The 15,815-nt window shown below is 40.3% G+C and overlaps 1 protein-coding gene across 1 annotated transcript in view; it reads right to left on the bottom strand.

Moving 5' to 3' along the window:
• Window positions 1-5,659: 5,659 nt before the first annotated feature.
• Window positions 5,660-15,815, bottom strand: part of SNCAIP (synuclein alpha interacting protein) — a 47,964-nt gene continuing 37,808 nt past the window's right edge. Inside the window, exons 10-11 of the mRNA XM_054986956.1 lie at window positions 12,745-12,815; window positions 5,660-6,140 (exon numbers count right to left, since the gene is read on the bottom strand). Coding sequence (XP_054842931.1) covers window positions 6,056-6,140; window positions 12,745-12,815 — 156 coding nt within the window. The 3' untranslated portion in view covers window positions 5,660-6,055. The remainder of the gene's footprint in view (window positions 6,141-12,744; window positions 12,816-15,815) is intronic.

Genomic DNA, 15,815 nt, shown 5'->3' with positions numbered 1-15,815 from the left:
CATTCTGAAGACGCAGTACCATTTGGGCACGGTCCACTTGCAATCCTATTATTTGATTCTCCAAAAGCTTCACTTCCTTACTTGTTGCTTTCATGAGTACTGCGTTCTCGTGTGCAGACTGCTGTGCTCCGGTGGCTGTTTCTTTAATGGTTTTCACTTCGCTTTCCACTGAATCAACCTTTTGCCCCATTTCATTCAGTTTCGCTACAAAAGGCTGCACAGCATCAAATACTGCTTGTCTCACCATCTCTTCCAAAGTTTCCCCCTTCCCCTGTAACATCGCCATCACCGATTTACTCATTGCTGGGCTCTGCTTTCTTGTCGCCATCTTAGGGGGGGGGCGCCAACTAAGTTCCAAAACTCCGCGAAGGGGAAGAAATCTGCGCCTTCTTAGCTTCAACTCCCACTAATCCTTCGCATACGCTTAGAAATCAGAAGGGATTCGCTTACTTACAGGTTTTCACCTTAAATCTGCTTATTGCCGTTCTCCATGGCCCGGCAGCACGCGAAGTGCTGATCAAGTCTGCCGGCCTCCGTTGGAGCAAACGGGCAATTTACCCCCTGCATTGCTTTCAGGGGGTTCTTCCCGCCGCGCTCCGGATCCCGTCTCCCTCACTGGGAGTCTGGGGGTTAACCCTCGCAGGTCAACCACCCGGTCAGGCTGCTCGGACGTTTCCTCCCGGACCTGCGGAGAGGAGCGTCCGACATGGCCGGGAAAACAAAACCGAATCCAAAGTGAAAACCTTTTGGGAAGGCAATTATATATAGATCACATAATTGAAAAGGGAAGGTGTTCTTGAGGTAAAAGCCTGGATAAAGTAGAAAACACCTGAAGCTGTGTGTAGAGGAAAAAAAGAGTGTTGGTTATAATAACCTGAGCCCTCATGAGTATAAATTTAAGGTAAGGCAAGGAGGAGCTGGATTAACAGTCCAAAGTTTTAAGGTTATAAAAGTGTATAAAAACCAAACAAATCATTACAATACATTTTTCTATAACTGATGCCACTGAGATGAAGGCCATTTCCACATGTTGTTAAAGCAACAGGCTACTTACTCAATGCTGGCGGGTTTTTTTACAGATTCCAGATGCCTCCAATTTCAAAGCGGGAGGCAGGCAGTTTGTCTTGCGTCTAATCAGCGTCATTTCTGAGACCGGGATTTCCCGCTCTTTCCTGTGCCGGGTCAAGGACACTGATCAGATGAAAGACAAACTGCCTGCTTCCGCTTTGAAATCAGAGGCATCTGGAATCTGTAAAAAAACCCCGCCAGCATTGAGTAAGTAGCCCGTTGCTTTAACAACATGTGGTAATGGACGAAATTAAGGAATACTGAAAATATGGAAAAAATGAACAACTGTATCAATGGACAAATTTGGGAAAAATAGTTTCTAAGTTACTGGAAGAACAATTGTTAGAGGTATAAGTATAGCATATTGATGTGTTGTGGCATTAATTTTCTTTTGCTATTGTTCTCAGAATAAACATAAATTTTACCAAATATTCACCAACCTCAAATGGTCCTTCACATGTCATGTCCATCATATTTTCAAGCAAGTTTTCTGCTGATAGAATATCAGACCTGTCATCTTTGCAGAGAATTTTTATGGTATAGTTGCTATTGAAAGGTAAGCAGTTTTAACATGCATGTTTAGTTGTGTTCAGAACAGACATTTTCCTTACCTTTTGTAAACCATGTTATGGTCACATCAATGCAAATTATTGATCATCTTTTAAAGCACAAATGTTCAATTTGTCTGTACTAGGCCTTGAAGATATCTGCTGTGCTATTCTGGTGGTATCTTTCCACACTGATGACTAGAAAGCATGTGCCTATTTTGTTTTTATTTCTTAAGCACATATGGCAGATGGGATGCCCAGTATGGGATCTTATGTTTCCGTCTTTGGCTTTCATAACTTTTTTAAAAAAATTAGTATTACTTTTTCAAATGACGCAAAGGTCACCTAGATGGCTAAACTTATTATATCTTCATTAAATATGGCAAAATGAAAAATGAAAAATTGAGATTTGGAATGCCAAACATATAATTATTCATTAACATTTTATTTTGACATCATGATACTCTGTCAAATCAGTTTCATTTTAGTTCATTTCACTGCTTTTGTGTATAGGGATATTGGCTGGGATTATTACTCAATCTTCCTTGGAATTTATATCTGCACTACTCGAATAATTCTTAGAATGGTCTAATTGTGTTCATATGATTCCAGTCCGCCTCAAATAAGCATAGAGAAGGGATCTGGTATGCCTTCTGGTTTATCCTCTGGGTATGTGCATTTCCAGGGCATATCCAGCCTATAGCAGTCTTTTTCTTACTTACAACAGCATATCAGTGGGAACTTCTGCCCACATAGCTCCCCTCCTCTGACAATCCTAAATGCATCCCTAAAATCCTGCTCCTGGGGGCAGAGGGAACACCCAAGAATAGGATTTGGGGGTTCCATTGGAGGGGAGAAGCAAGAAAGTCACATTCTGCAGGCAGAAGTCTTTATGCCCACAGAAATGCTATGCTGGAACAAAACCATAATTCCCTTTTCTTGATGAAAATGCCTTGCCCTCAGATACAGTCAATCATATTAGTGCTGAAACTACATCTAGGAGTCCACCATTACTTTGAACTCTGTAAAAGGAAACAAGAGTAAAATGCATATGCCCAGATTTGAAAACAGACATCTATGCAGGAATACCTATTCTGGCTTCCACTGTGGCAGCACCTTCCTGGCTTTTGTCATGCTTCTTTGTATGGACACCATATAATAACAACAACAACAACAACAACAACATTCGATTTATATACTGTCCTTCAGGATGAATTAACACCCACTCAGAGTGGTTTATGAAGTATGTTATTATTATCTCCACAACAAAACACCCTGTGAGGTGGGTGGGGCTGAGAGAGCTAGAAGCTGTGACTGACCCAAGGTCACTCAGCTGGCTTCAAGTGGTGGAGTGAGGAATCAAATCTGGTTCTCCAAATTAGAGTCCTGTGCTCTTAACCACTACACCAAACTGGCTCTGGCCAGTCATCCCTTGCTTCAGATAAAACTCTTGTGAAGAATATTAGGCTATATTCCTCACACTGATTAGTGTTCTCACCCATACATGTTTTTTTAAGTTATGCAAATCTGCAGGGTTCATTAGAGGTCTGACTGTAAGAGAGCGCACAGGTTTCCTGGGAGCTTGCATCTAGATTCTTCGAAAAGGCCTCTAATGGGAAAGTTGAGCTTGGGCATTCAACAAGAGAGGCTGAGAGAGGGAAGAAGAGGACCCTCTCTAGTCTGAGTTTCCTGAAAAAGAATGTACAAGCTTCATGTCAGCAAGGAGGGTGGTGTGCCACAGTATCCTTTCTGCTATGGAAATCCACACAGATTCAGGTAAGTACCATATTTAAATCCTAAAACACCTTTAAATGACCAAGCCAGTTATTAAGGTAGGAATCCAACAAGGCGGGGGGGGGGGCTATCCAGTGTTTTTCAGGGAGTGCCACATCTATGACTATCTACCCACTGGTCAGGAATTGTGGGTGTGTGCTTGAATTCTTGGCTATCAGGGAACAGGCTAAGTTCTCTTGAGGTTAGGGTTGCTGACCTGGAGAAATGCTGACCAGGAGAGACAGAGAAGTTTGCAGATGAGACCTTCAGTAACCTACTTCAACAGTCCCATTTTCTGCTGTCATGGAGATTGATAGTCTCATGGTGGAGGGCATCAGGCTGAGGAGAAGGGACATGATCCCTTAGAAGAGACCCCTTCTTCACATGAATGATCAATATCCTCTCATACTGATGCTACCCCCCAGGGGTTGGGAGAAAGTGGGCTGTTGGTAGTGGGTGATTTGATTGTTAAGAATATAGGGGTGGGGTGGGGTCTGTGACAGGCATTTTGACTACATGGTGATTTGCTTGCTTGGTGTGAATGTTGCAGACTGTCACACACTGTCTAGATAGTATGACAGATAGTGCTGGGGAGGAGTCAGTGGCTGAGGTGCACGTTGGCACCAATGACATTGAGAAATGTAGTTGTGTGGTCCTAGAGGAAATATTTATCATACTAGGCTAAAAGAAAAGGCCAGGATCTCAAAGACAGCATTCTCAGAATTGATATTGGTTCCACATGTAGGGCCAGCTAGATAGGTACAAAATAGAGGTCTCCAGGGCTCATTTCAAGGGGGAACGCACAGGAACGCAGTTATGGCAGTTCCCCAAAGAGGTCACGTCAGGAGGCCCTGCCCACCTGACTCTTGGCCATTTTGGGCCTGTTTCATCCTGGATTGGGGCCAAAACAGCCCAGATCGGGCCTCTGGCAGGTGGTGGATCACTCTCCTGTTCAGAGGCGGCCTGATCCTGACCATTTTGGGACCCTTTTCAGCCATTTTCAGCCCCTTTTTGCCATTTTGGGCCCAATTTAGGCCCTGAATGGCCAGGATTGGGTCCAAAGCAGCCAGGATAGGTGATGTCATGGGGTGTGGCATATGCAAATCACTTATGCTAATGACATTTCTGGTGATGGCAAGGGGCGTGACATATGCTAATGAGTTATGCTGATGAGTTCCTCCAGCTGTTTTTTGACGAAATGACCCCTGGAGGTCTCAACACATGGATGAGAAAGTGGTGCTGGGAGGGTTTAGATTTGTTATGGCCTGCAGAACTTTCTGGGACATGCAGAAGCTGAACAAAGGAAGACAGGCTTCCTTTCAACCCAAAGGGAACCACACTGCTGATAATATCAAAAAGGTGGCAGCTTTTAAACTAATCTCAGAAGGAAACCCAACAGGAGCTGAGAAGATGCTTGTCTGGATCAAGTCAGTGCAAATGGACAATATGGTAGTGCAAACATTCAGAGTAATATTGATAAGAGCTCAATAGAACTTGGGAGTGAGAGTAGAATGACAAGGGAGGGCCATGTGTATAGACAAAGGTGTTGAGGGAGGCAAGGGCTGATGGAGAAGAAAACACATTTTAAGTGTCTATAGGTTCAGATGGTATACACCCAAAGGTTCTTCGGGAACTCAGAGGTAAGATTGTTGATCTACTAAACTGTATATGTAACTTATTACTAAAATCAGCCACTGTAAACTGGAGAGTAGCAAACGTTACACTAATTTTTAAAAAAGGTGTCCAGAGTGGAACCAAGAAATTACAGGCTAGTTGGACTAACATCTGTCCCAAATAAATTAGTAGAACCTGCAATCAAAGATAGAATTATTAGGCTCACAGAAGAACAAAAGCTGCTGGGGGGGAGGGATCAGCAAGGCTTCTGCAAAGGGAGGTCCTGCCTCATCAAATTATTGGAGTTCTTTGAGAAAGTGAACAAGCATATAGATACGTGCTTTTTTTTTGTGCTTGTGTCTGGGGGGAGGGGGAGAGGGGGAGATGATTACAATCCAAAACCCAGGAGAATTGAAGAATGGTTTATGTTGGAGAAGAACATTAATTAAGCATGATCTGGTTAAAGTGAATAATGAAAGAAGTTTTGATAAAAATATAGTTGGATTTACTAACAAATGAAGGTCACAATGGGAGAGAAAAAAATTAACTAACAATGACATCTTGTTCACACTGTGTTTTGGTTAACATTGATTTATTTTCTTTCATACAAAATTTTTAGAAATAACAAGAAAATATTAACCAAGACGGGTGGGGGGAGCCCTTGCTTTGGGCTTAGCGAGGAACTGGATGCACACAGAATTCTTGCTGAATTTTTTTACACAGTAAAGTTTTTAAGAAAGGGCAAGACAGTCATGTTACAATACATCCATGCACCAGGTGATGTACAAAATGGATTAGTGATCAGATGAACTTTACGGAGGCTCTTTGCATCATTATTTCAACACACCACTATGCCTTATAACAGTGTACTTACAAACAAGTAAGATACATATTATTTTTATATGGTCTCACAGCAACAAATTTAAGGCATTCTAAGAGTTCGTTATTTTGCTGGTGAAAGTTATGTCTCATACAGTTAGTGGTTTCTTTCTTTTTTTAAGTGGAAAGATATCAGGCCGTTTTTGGAAGAAGACTAACTCATGAGATGTGAGTCAAAGGAATAATTCTTGCTGTTCTGATTCTTCGACACCGTTTTTGATGTAAGATTGCTGGAGTTTCCTGTTGATGTTGTTATGCCTGGTAAGGAAAAAAAAACATCCATAATTATATGAAAGTTGAAGTGCTTTGATTTGTTTCAAAATTCAAGGAGCTCTATCTTCAAAACGAAGTGCTTCTTCAATTTCCTTTGAAGGAAACTGGGTGTTTGAAACAACAACACTTGGAGAATCATATCGGGGCCAGATCCCATTGTCCAGCATGAGCTCAACATAGAAAAAATTCCACTGCTGTAAAGAATTACTCCTACCAAAACCAAAGTCTAAAACTGAAGCAATTAAAATGAACCGGGAAGCCATACCAGTCTCTTGTCCTTAGATCAGAAAATGTATGATTATCTATCAAGTGGAGCTAGCGTATCTTCAATTGCTTAAGCAGTGTCAGTGTTATTTCTTACCCAAGGATAAATGTGATGTCTACATATTATCAGCATTCATTCTCGATATTTATCATAATATTTTTTTCTACTTAAGTGTCCAAACATATATGACCATTTTTACCAAGTTGATAACAACATTAGGACCCATTTGATATATATTTTGCACATTAAAAGTATAGAAGGACTGTAAAATTTGATTGGAAAATCTGCAAGATGAATTCTGTGGCACAACTTGAAACGTGTTTATTCATATATTGTTTTAGAAAACAGAAACATATTGATACACTACCAATGCAGTACATTATACAACTTCCACCCACCCCATGACACTGCCCATGTTCTTCTATTATATGTAAATACATTTCTGTGAGAGAATGCCAGATGCTTTCTGTGCATTTCCTTTTTCAGAGTAGCCATGCTAACTGCTTTGAGTATTAAATAAAAAGCAGAGCATTGTGTGCTTGCTTATGGCAGCTGTTTTGTTTTTCAAAGTCAGCATAAACAGAAAATTAGTTCCTATACCACAAGTCAGCTTAAGTAAAAGCTCAGATCCTACTAACTGCTCTGTGCTATCATGGTCTACCTATGCTTTTAACACATATTTATACTCTGTTGTCCTGACCTGATTAGCCCAGGCAATTCTGCTCTTGCCAGATCTCAGAAGATAAGCAGGTTTGGCCTTAGTTAGTAATTGGATTAGAGATCTCTAAAGACGACCTGGGTCTCTCTGCAGAGGAAGGCAATGGCAAACCACCTCAGTTAGTCTCTTGCCATGAAAACTCTAGCAGGTGTTGCAGTAAGTTGGCTACAGCTTGACAGCACTTACCACCACCATATACTGCTACCTACATGTGCACCAAGATAGAGTCAGTATCAAGAGGCAGGAAGACAGTATAAGTGGTACAATACCACTTTCTATATGTGATAGGCCAATAGTACCCTTCTCCTTCACCCATATATACAGAAATTGTGATGCCTTGCACTCCTTCTTAGTCTGGAGCTTTGCACATGTTTTTAACTGAGGTGATATATATATATATATATATATATATATATATATATATATATATATATATATATATATATATATATATAGGATTCACCAATACGATTAATCTCCACATTAAAATGAACAGCATGTGAAGTGGTCCTAAGAATTCCTAGTCTAGTCTAAAAAATAAATGGGTAGATGGCATACATGGTACATATCATTTCACTAGCATGTCATTTACCATTGGGGGGGATAAACATGCAAAATAAAATGGCCCAGGAGCAAGCCAAGTCAAGTACCTCATAGTGTTCTACAAGCCAACAATGGAGGGGCTACTCAGCTCAGACCCAGCCACCAGGGCCAGTGATGGGCATTCTCTCATCCAGTGCTTTTTCCTGCACTGACATCAAACACTGGCATTGCAGGAAGAAGCAACTGGTGAACTGACAATGATCATTGTTGCCACTGAAGGACAAAGTCAAGTGGCCCTTTGACTCTGGTATAACTCCTACGGTTTGGTTCTGCATTGCTTCCGTTCACTGGTGAACCTCCAAGCGAGCAGCTTGGATACAAGTATTGAGGAGCAGCTCTTATGGTATGGCACTAGAGTTGCTGTACCCTTGCTCAGCAAAGATATACTTACTAGATCAGCAGAGGATCTAAAAAATCTATCTAGTGATCCAAAAGACCCAGACTGAACAAAAGCAGTCAGAAAAAGTGCTTTGCCCAAATTGAAGTGGGTTAAAGTTAGAGCTGAAGATAACTTCAGAATATGGTTTTATGTGTACAGTATATTTCTTTGATCTTTATCTGAACCGAGGCCTGGCTAGCAATGCAACATGCAATACATGCCCAACTGTACACTAAAAGCTCAAGGGTTGGAGCCATTAGGAACCTCTTCCTGGTGTGCTGCTCTATTTAGAGTGATCGTCTGCAGAAATTTGACCTTTGTCAACAAAATACTACACTGTTACCACAGTTACTGTACATCTGGCATTTAAGAAAAATTATGGTATTTTGGTTGCTGACTTTTCATGGTGACCTAACCCAGTACAATAAAGAGTATCACTGCTTAGATGTTTGGGCAAGCTTTTGCTTCCTATAAATCCAAACCATTTCTATGAACTTTCATACCACAGTTATGAAATAAGATTTGCAAACACATTTAAAATCATAATAATTATGTTGAAACTTTTTGCTATTCAAGTTAATAGAAGTCTTTCCATTGAATTCAGATGAAAACAAAATCTTCCCTGAGACATTTTTTTCTTCTTCTTGGATAAGAGAATTTAGATGAGATGTGTATAAAAGGTTGAATAATGTACAATGTACAATGCTTCCATCAAATATCTTTTCCTTTTTGGGAAAAAAACTTATTGATAACTTTTACTGGTTAGCTTGCTTGTGAATGATTACTATAATATTCTAAAGGTTTGTCAACTGGGACCCAGCTGGAAGACTGCAGGCTTAGAACTTCTTGTCAAATATATACAAAGAGCTCCCGGGTTCCATCACATTCCACTGTCTTCTTTACTAGCATATACTTTTATTTCAATGCAGATTTTATCTTGGAAGTTTTCTCAGAGTGGAAAGTTTAGATGCACATTTTATAAATACATGACTAAAATTATATGATCAAGAAATAAAACCCAGACAGAAGAGCATGTTGGACTATGCAGACAACAGTGAACTTTGTCCATAGAACTTAATGGGAGCAACTGAGAACTAAGTAAATGGGGTGAAATTTGCAAGCCTACAAAAGAGCAATAAAATTCACTTCTCCTTCATACTGAAGCCCCAAGGAAGAGACTTAGCCTCTATTCCAATGACACTCCCTGAATAACTGCTTTATTTTTACATGTAAGTAAAAGGCTGCCATTATATTCTACAGGAAACAATAAGGTAGAATGCAAAGATCACGCTCAGCACTGCAGGGCATGGACTGCACTAATTGGATGGGGCACACTGTGTGCCTGTGTGTATAACTTGCAGATGACACATCAGCAGTTCCTATGATCCTGGCAATATGCAGGCCTCTATGAGCCAAAACACACGAGAAGAAATACCTAGGTTCAGCACGTGTTCTCTTACCTCAAGGTTTGCCGGGATCTGTAGGCGTCCTGGAAGCTTAAAGTTTAGCATTTACAGAGCAGCAGGAAGGGAAATACAGGCGCCTGAATTTCCCTTCCCCTTCCTGCTGCTCTGTAAATGCTAAACTTGTTCTCTTACCTCAAGGTTTGTTGGGAAGTGTAGGCGTCCTGGAAGCTTAATGTTTAGCATTTGCAGAGCAGCAGGAAGGGGAAGGGAAATACAGGTGCCTGTATTTCCCTTCCTGCTGCCCTGTAAATGCTAAACTTTAAGCTTCCAGGACGCCTACAGATCCCGGCAAACCTTGAGGTAAGAGAACACGTGCTGAACCTGGGTATTTCTTCTCGTGTGTTTTGGCTCTACATGTGTCCTCCTTGCCATGATGGTTTTACTCGTAGATGTTAAAGATTAGATTCCCATGGAATTAGGCTGTAAACAGATGTCCTAATGCAATCAGGATTCTGTTGCCCATGCATTTCTAAAAGAGTAGATGTTTGCAGTTGCCCAACTGCAGTTGGTATGAAAGCATCACATACTGGCCCCTACAGACATCTGCGTTCCATGTGTTTCCCATTCCCACTGTATAGTAACTATAAAAGTCTCTGTGCTCATCATCTGAATCCACCCACAGTAATAATAATAGCCTTGATAAGGATAAAAAACCTGCTATTGATGTGAATAAATTAACTACAGTGCTTTTTACAGATAAGACAAATATGTTCTCACTTTAATGCGCTACATGCTTTGCAATAACTTAAACCATGTGAAGCAAATATTTCACTGACAATAGATGGATAATGTAATTGCAAACATTTGCTTGGCATTGATATTGATAAAAATGAACCTGTCCTTTTAAAAGGAAAAGTACTTGGAAATTAAAACATGTTGTAGGCTGCTCAAAGAATCCTAGCAAATTTTAACTGGGCACAAGAAATATTAATTATTTTGCTGCTATCTAGCTGTAGCCAATTGGAAAACAAATAATGAACAGGATTTTGGGATGTAACCATGGTTTTAACTTCACTAACAACATATTTAAAAAAACCCAGGGATGGTGAAAATGAGCTCTGGCTGATTAAAACTTCTATATGTTTTTATACATGTTTCATTTTGTCCCCTGGTTACTGAACCAAGATCTAAGTTATGCATTCAGCCCAAGGCTTAAATATGCCAACTTCTTTTCTGTGGCTGTATGAGATTCACGAGGGCTACAAGAGAGGTAACATATGACAATTATCAGGACAAACTAATTTTTCCTAGGACACATGCAGCAAGACATGATGTGTGCAGTAGCTTCATGTAACAGGAGGTTATTATTAGAATGCTATCTCAAACCTGTCATTCCAAGAGAGCTCCATCATAGTAAAATTCTGAACACAATTTTAAGTGCAGAAGTTAACTACATTGACAAAAGAAACTTCTACTGCGCTCTGCTCTTTATGGAAGATAGGAAGCAATACTCTGCCTATGGAGAAAGTCCCATTGAACTTAGTGGGACTTACATCCCAGTAATTATAAGATTGGACCTGGAATATTAACTTTATTGTTGCCCTAGTCCTGTTATTGTCTGCTCTCTTGCCAGACAGTTAGTGCCAAAGTGTTCCACATATTGTCAACAAATATATTTGCAACCTATAGACAACAGGCAGCAGAACATAAGACTTCATAAGGTGCATTTAATCCAATGTTTCAGATTCTCTTTAAACTTATTTTTAAAGATTTTGGGTTGGATTCTTTTTTGGTAAGTAAAGAGTCTTACTTCAGCTAATGAAGTCTTGTTCCAGTGAAGAAAACGTGCATTCCACGTCCTTAGCATCTTATCAAATTGTAAATGAAACTGCCATTCAGATGTTTACAATATTTTGGCTATAGTACTTACAGAATTTATAACACATGCTGAATTGACTGTTTCCACAAATCCCTCTTTCTTAATTAGTATATAAATGTCTGCTTTCATTTGTGTCAGCATATGCAAATCAAAACTCATTCCAACATAGCTATATAAACCATTGACTTACTTCCTGATCTGAGCATATGTGCTTGCAAGTAAGTGCCACTAAGGTTGCCAGCCCCCAGCACGGGATTCCCCACTATGTCAGGCTGATGGCCTGATTTCACTTCCAGGGAAAACCTGGAAGTGATGTCAGTCCTCTCTAGGAATCACTGGTGTGGTTTTTCCAAAGATTTCTAGAAATGATGTCACTTCTGAGATGTCATACCGTTGCTGCCAGCCACCCCCTCCCCCAGGTCTCCTGCCAGTTGCCATACCTGGCAACCCTATTGATTAATAAAAAAAGTACTTCCATGTATGGGTTCTTAAAGGACTGCAGGCCTAGAGTCATAAACAGGGATATAGCTAAAGATCCCATTCTAGAAATACACATCAAAAGCACTCTATAAATGGGAAGCTGGTAAACTTTCAAGAAGAGGTTACTGTGCACATGAATTGTATAATTTTGATTGCAATCAACATTTAGTTTTTACATTTCATGCAAGACAAGTCCCATTATGACAGTCATTTAGATATGGCCTTAATTATGCAGTTGCTAACTGAAGACTAAAAAAATGACAAGTTATAGCTTTAAAAGTAGCAACACTTTACAGTTCTCCTCATCAAACAAATATCCAATAAAAAGCCCCACTTTCCTACCTTGAAAAATAATGTTTTTATGAATGTAAAATCCAAGGAAAAATCTGGTCTGTCTCAGTAAAATTAGGAGACTAAACCAAAGCTCAAAACCAGAATGAGGCAGGCATGGGAAAATGGGGTACACTGTATCTTCTGACTGTAAATGGAGTTTGACTTGGCCTGCACATAAGAGGAAATTTAATTTCCATTCTCATCTGGTGTTTGACTCTCATTCAAGAGACTGTGTGATGCCAAACTGAACTCAAATACATTTTTGGATTTATGAGCACTAGTGCTTTTTATGCACAGTTTGTGCTGGAGCCATTAAACTAGCTCAGTTATGGATATTAGCAAAGACCTGTAACGGGATTATTTATCCTTTTTTTAAAAAAAGGATATAAAAATTTCATTTTCTTTTACAGTTGTCATCAATTGTTTCATTAGTTTGAGCTGTGAACAATTATAAGATGCACATGCAATGGGGGTTAATAAAAAAGTAATAGGAAAGCTAACATTTTCACCCTGCATCGGCACATACCATGCATAGTTATGCAGGCAGTCTTCAATCAGCATGCTAGTGGAAAAACTGATGAAGCCGGAGTATGGCCCCTGGGAAATGCAATGTATTAATCAGTTTAAAGACCATGCAACAAACTTCTCACATGCATAATATATTACACAAAACTATTAAAATAAAGAAGTTACTGCTTAACAGCAAATGCCCTGAAAAACTCATATGTCACATTCCAGTACCTCCAGTCAGCACATGAAATCACAGGTATGCTCCCATTGCCTTCTAGACTTAGAGAATGTTCTGCATACACTATAGTCCTTTTCCTATCAGGAAAAAAATTGGAGCCCCTTGAATCATATCCATACACTAGTTAGGTATCAGAAACATAACAGATGCCTGGCAGCAGTTTACGATTAGAGATGGGCACGAACAGAAAAAAAACCCGAACATGATGTTCATTGTTTGTTGCCATCCACGAACAGGGACTCATGAACAACCACGAACATGGCCCTGTTCACGAACATGTTCATGGTTGGCTGTTTGTGGGGGCCAGCAGGCTCTCTTCCTGCCATCATCCTAGTTTGGTCAAGATCCCTACTGCACTACTCCCAAAAACCTGACCTGAGCAGGCACCAGGAAAGGTACCAATAATAAATAATAGCTTGGTCCCAGAGCCTGGCAGCAGCCCTGGAACTTGAAGGGGAAGATCCCTACCGCACCACTCCCAGAAACCTTACCTGAGCAGGCAGCAGGAAAGGTACCAATAATAAATAATAGCTTGGCCCAGAGCCTGGCAGCAACCCTGAAACTTGAAGGGGTAGATCCCTATCCTACCACACACAAAGAAAATTCAAGCTCCAATGCACTCACTCTATCAAAATGCGAACAGCAACTGTCTCTCTCCCTCTCCACTGTCTGCAAAGAGCTGGGAGCCCCCCTCCCCCCTGCTCTTTGCTCCCTTGTTGTAACAAATTTGGAGCTCTACACTTGAAAGGAAGACCTGCTTATCAAGCTAAATTAGGCTTAGATTGGGGTTTCCAGGGCAAAACCAGGAGTTCAGACAGAGTTCAGACAATCCCTGCCTAAGTTGCCAAGGGAATTGATTGCAGGTGCCAGACTGTCTGGCTTGATGAACAGCAAGACGAACAACAATGAACAAAGCTTACAACAACCACCTGTTCGTTTAGAATGGGGCCTCATGAACAGCAGATTGGGGTGTTCATGGCTTTTTTTGGTTCATATTACTGTTTGTGCCCATCTTTATTTACGATTTGAACTGTTATGGCACACTTTTTAAAATGAATTTGATGTTTGATGAAGAAAGCATGCAAAATGGCAAGCAGTTTCTAGGAATAAGTGAAAATGTCTCATGCAGTGAATGGTGGTGAAAATGGGCAGAAATGGATGACTTTCTGCAAAGCATTCTGGAGATCAGATTGAAAAACAAAGATGCCACTGGGCAGAAATCCTGCTGGAAAAAAAAAACAAAGTTACCCACATTCATAGTTGATTTTAGCATTCAAGCAGAAACATTTAAAAACTGTATTACATTTTCATCACAGCAATGAGTGATGTTTTTTGAATTTAGTCCAAATGTTCAGCAATACCATATGAATTATGCAAAATGATAATGCAATAATATTTGTATTCCTTTTGGTACACCTTGTTACAGTCAATTGGCTACAGGTTTCCATCTCTGTTTAATGCATTTAATGGGATTGGACTGGGCAGGGATGATTATATTTAAAAGGTTGTTCAGCTACAGGCTCATATAATTTAACACTATAGGATCTATAATTACTTATAATTTTTTAAATCAAATTTTGCTAAACACAAATGGAGACATTCTGCTATGTCTTAGTTTCAAATTTTCATTGCTGAATCTTAACTCCTTAAATTATCTTTGAATAATGGAATTAACATGTGACACTCACTCATTGTATCAAATTTGATCCCCAGAACTCAAGCTGTACTTCTTGTTTTAGCCCCTGATGAAAGAGAAGGAAAGGATCTAAAGCTATAGTAGGGACCCGGATGGACAAAAGTCACATGGGACAGTAGCTAGTGTGAAGAGGGGAATTGGAACAGATCAAATAGAAAAAATTAGCAAGCTCCAACCCACAATGTCCATGACTTCTATTTTCATTGATGGCTGGCTACCATCTTCATCATGGGCAACAGGGTAGAACTGCTGTGGACTCGACTTTTCTCTACCATTTTATTCTGACAGCACTCAGCTCTTCATACCTGTCAAGCTCTTCTCCAATTCCTGCACCCCACTCATTGCCATGACTTTGGTTTTTGTGCACCTTCCCTGCCAGTATACATTCTGGACTGACAGTAGCTCACACTTTAAAGCTACTCTGGGTAGACTCAATTTGGCAGCTTGAAGCTTTACATGTGGACTGGATCACTGCAGCTGATTTTCTCCTTGCCAGCAGGAACGTTCAGCAAGAAAGGTTTGCACCACAATGGAACAAAACACACCAAGAGAATGGTGATCTATCCCACATGAAAAGTTCATTACATAACAAAACTTCCAGGTGGCCTCATTTTAGAAAAAGTATTGGCAATTAAATAGATGCTATTTTTGAACTTTCTCCCTTAAGTTGCTGATTTGGTTATTTTGTTGTAAAGAGCATCCCATAGATCTGCCTCCCCATCTGTACAGTGTAATTAAAAAATTATTACTTTATAAGTGGGGGCCCCACAAGGACTTGTTGGGGGCATTTTATTCCCCCTCTCCCATTACTTCCTCTTTTCTGTTCCTGAAAGCCCCCATAGCCCTTGCTTTCTTCTCTCCCTCCCACTCACTAGCCAACTTACATTTACCTTTGTCCCTGTCTTCAGCTTGCCTCCTTCCCTCCTCCTGGCTGCCTCTCCTTGGGAAAACTAGGGCTGAGTTGTGTGGTGCCAGTCACCAGAGCAGGCTCAGTAGCCAAGTTTGTGTATGAGATCTAGCACAAGCAGAAATGTTGCGCTGGATCCAACCTATAGCGAAAATATGATTTTTCATAGCGAAAATATTTCCATAGCGAAAATATGATTTTTCTAGGACACAATTTTCACTTTTTGGAAAGTATCTGAATAGGAAT

This window comes from Eublepharis macularius, chromosome 8 (assembly GCF_028583425.1).
Source record: "Eublepharis macularius isolate TG4126 chromosome 8, MPM_Emac_v1.0, whole genome shotgun sequence".
In the NCBI taxonomy this organism is placed as follows: Eukaryota; Metazoa; Chordata; class Lepidosauria; order Squamata; family Eublepharidae; genus Eublepharis; species Eublepharis macularius.
Note: the sequence above shows the minus strand (reverse complement) of the source record. Positions and strands in the feature narration are given on the sequence as shown.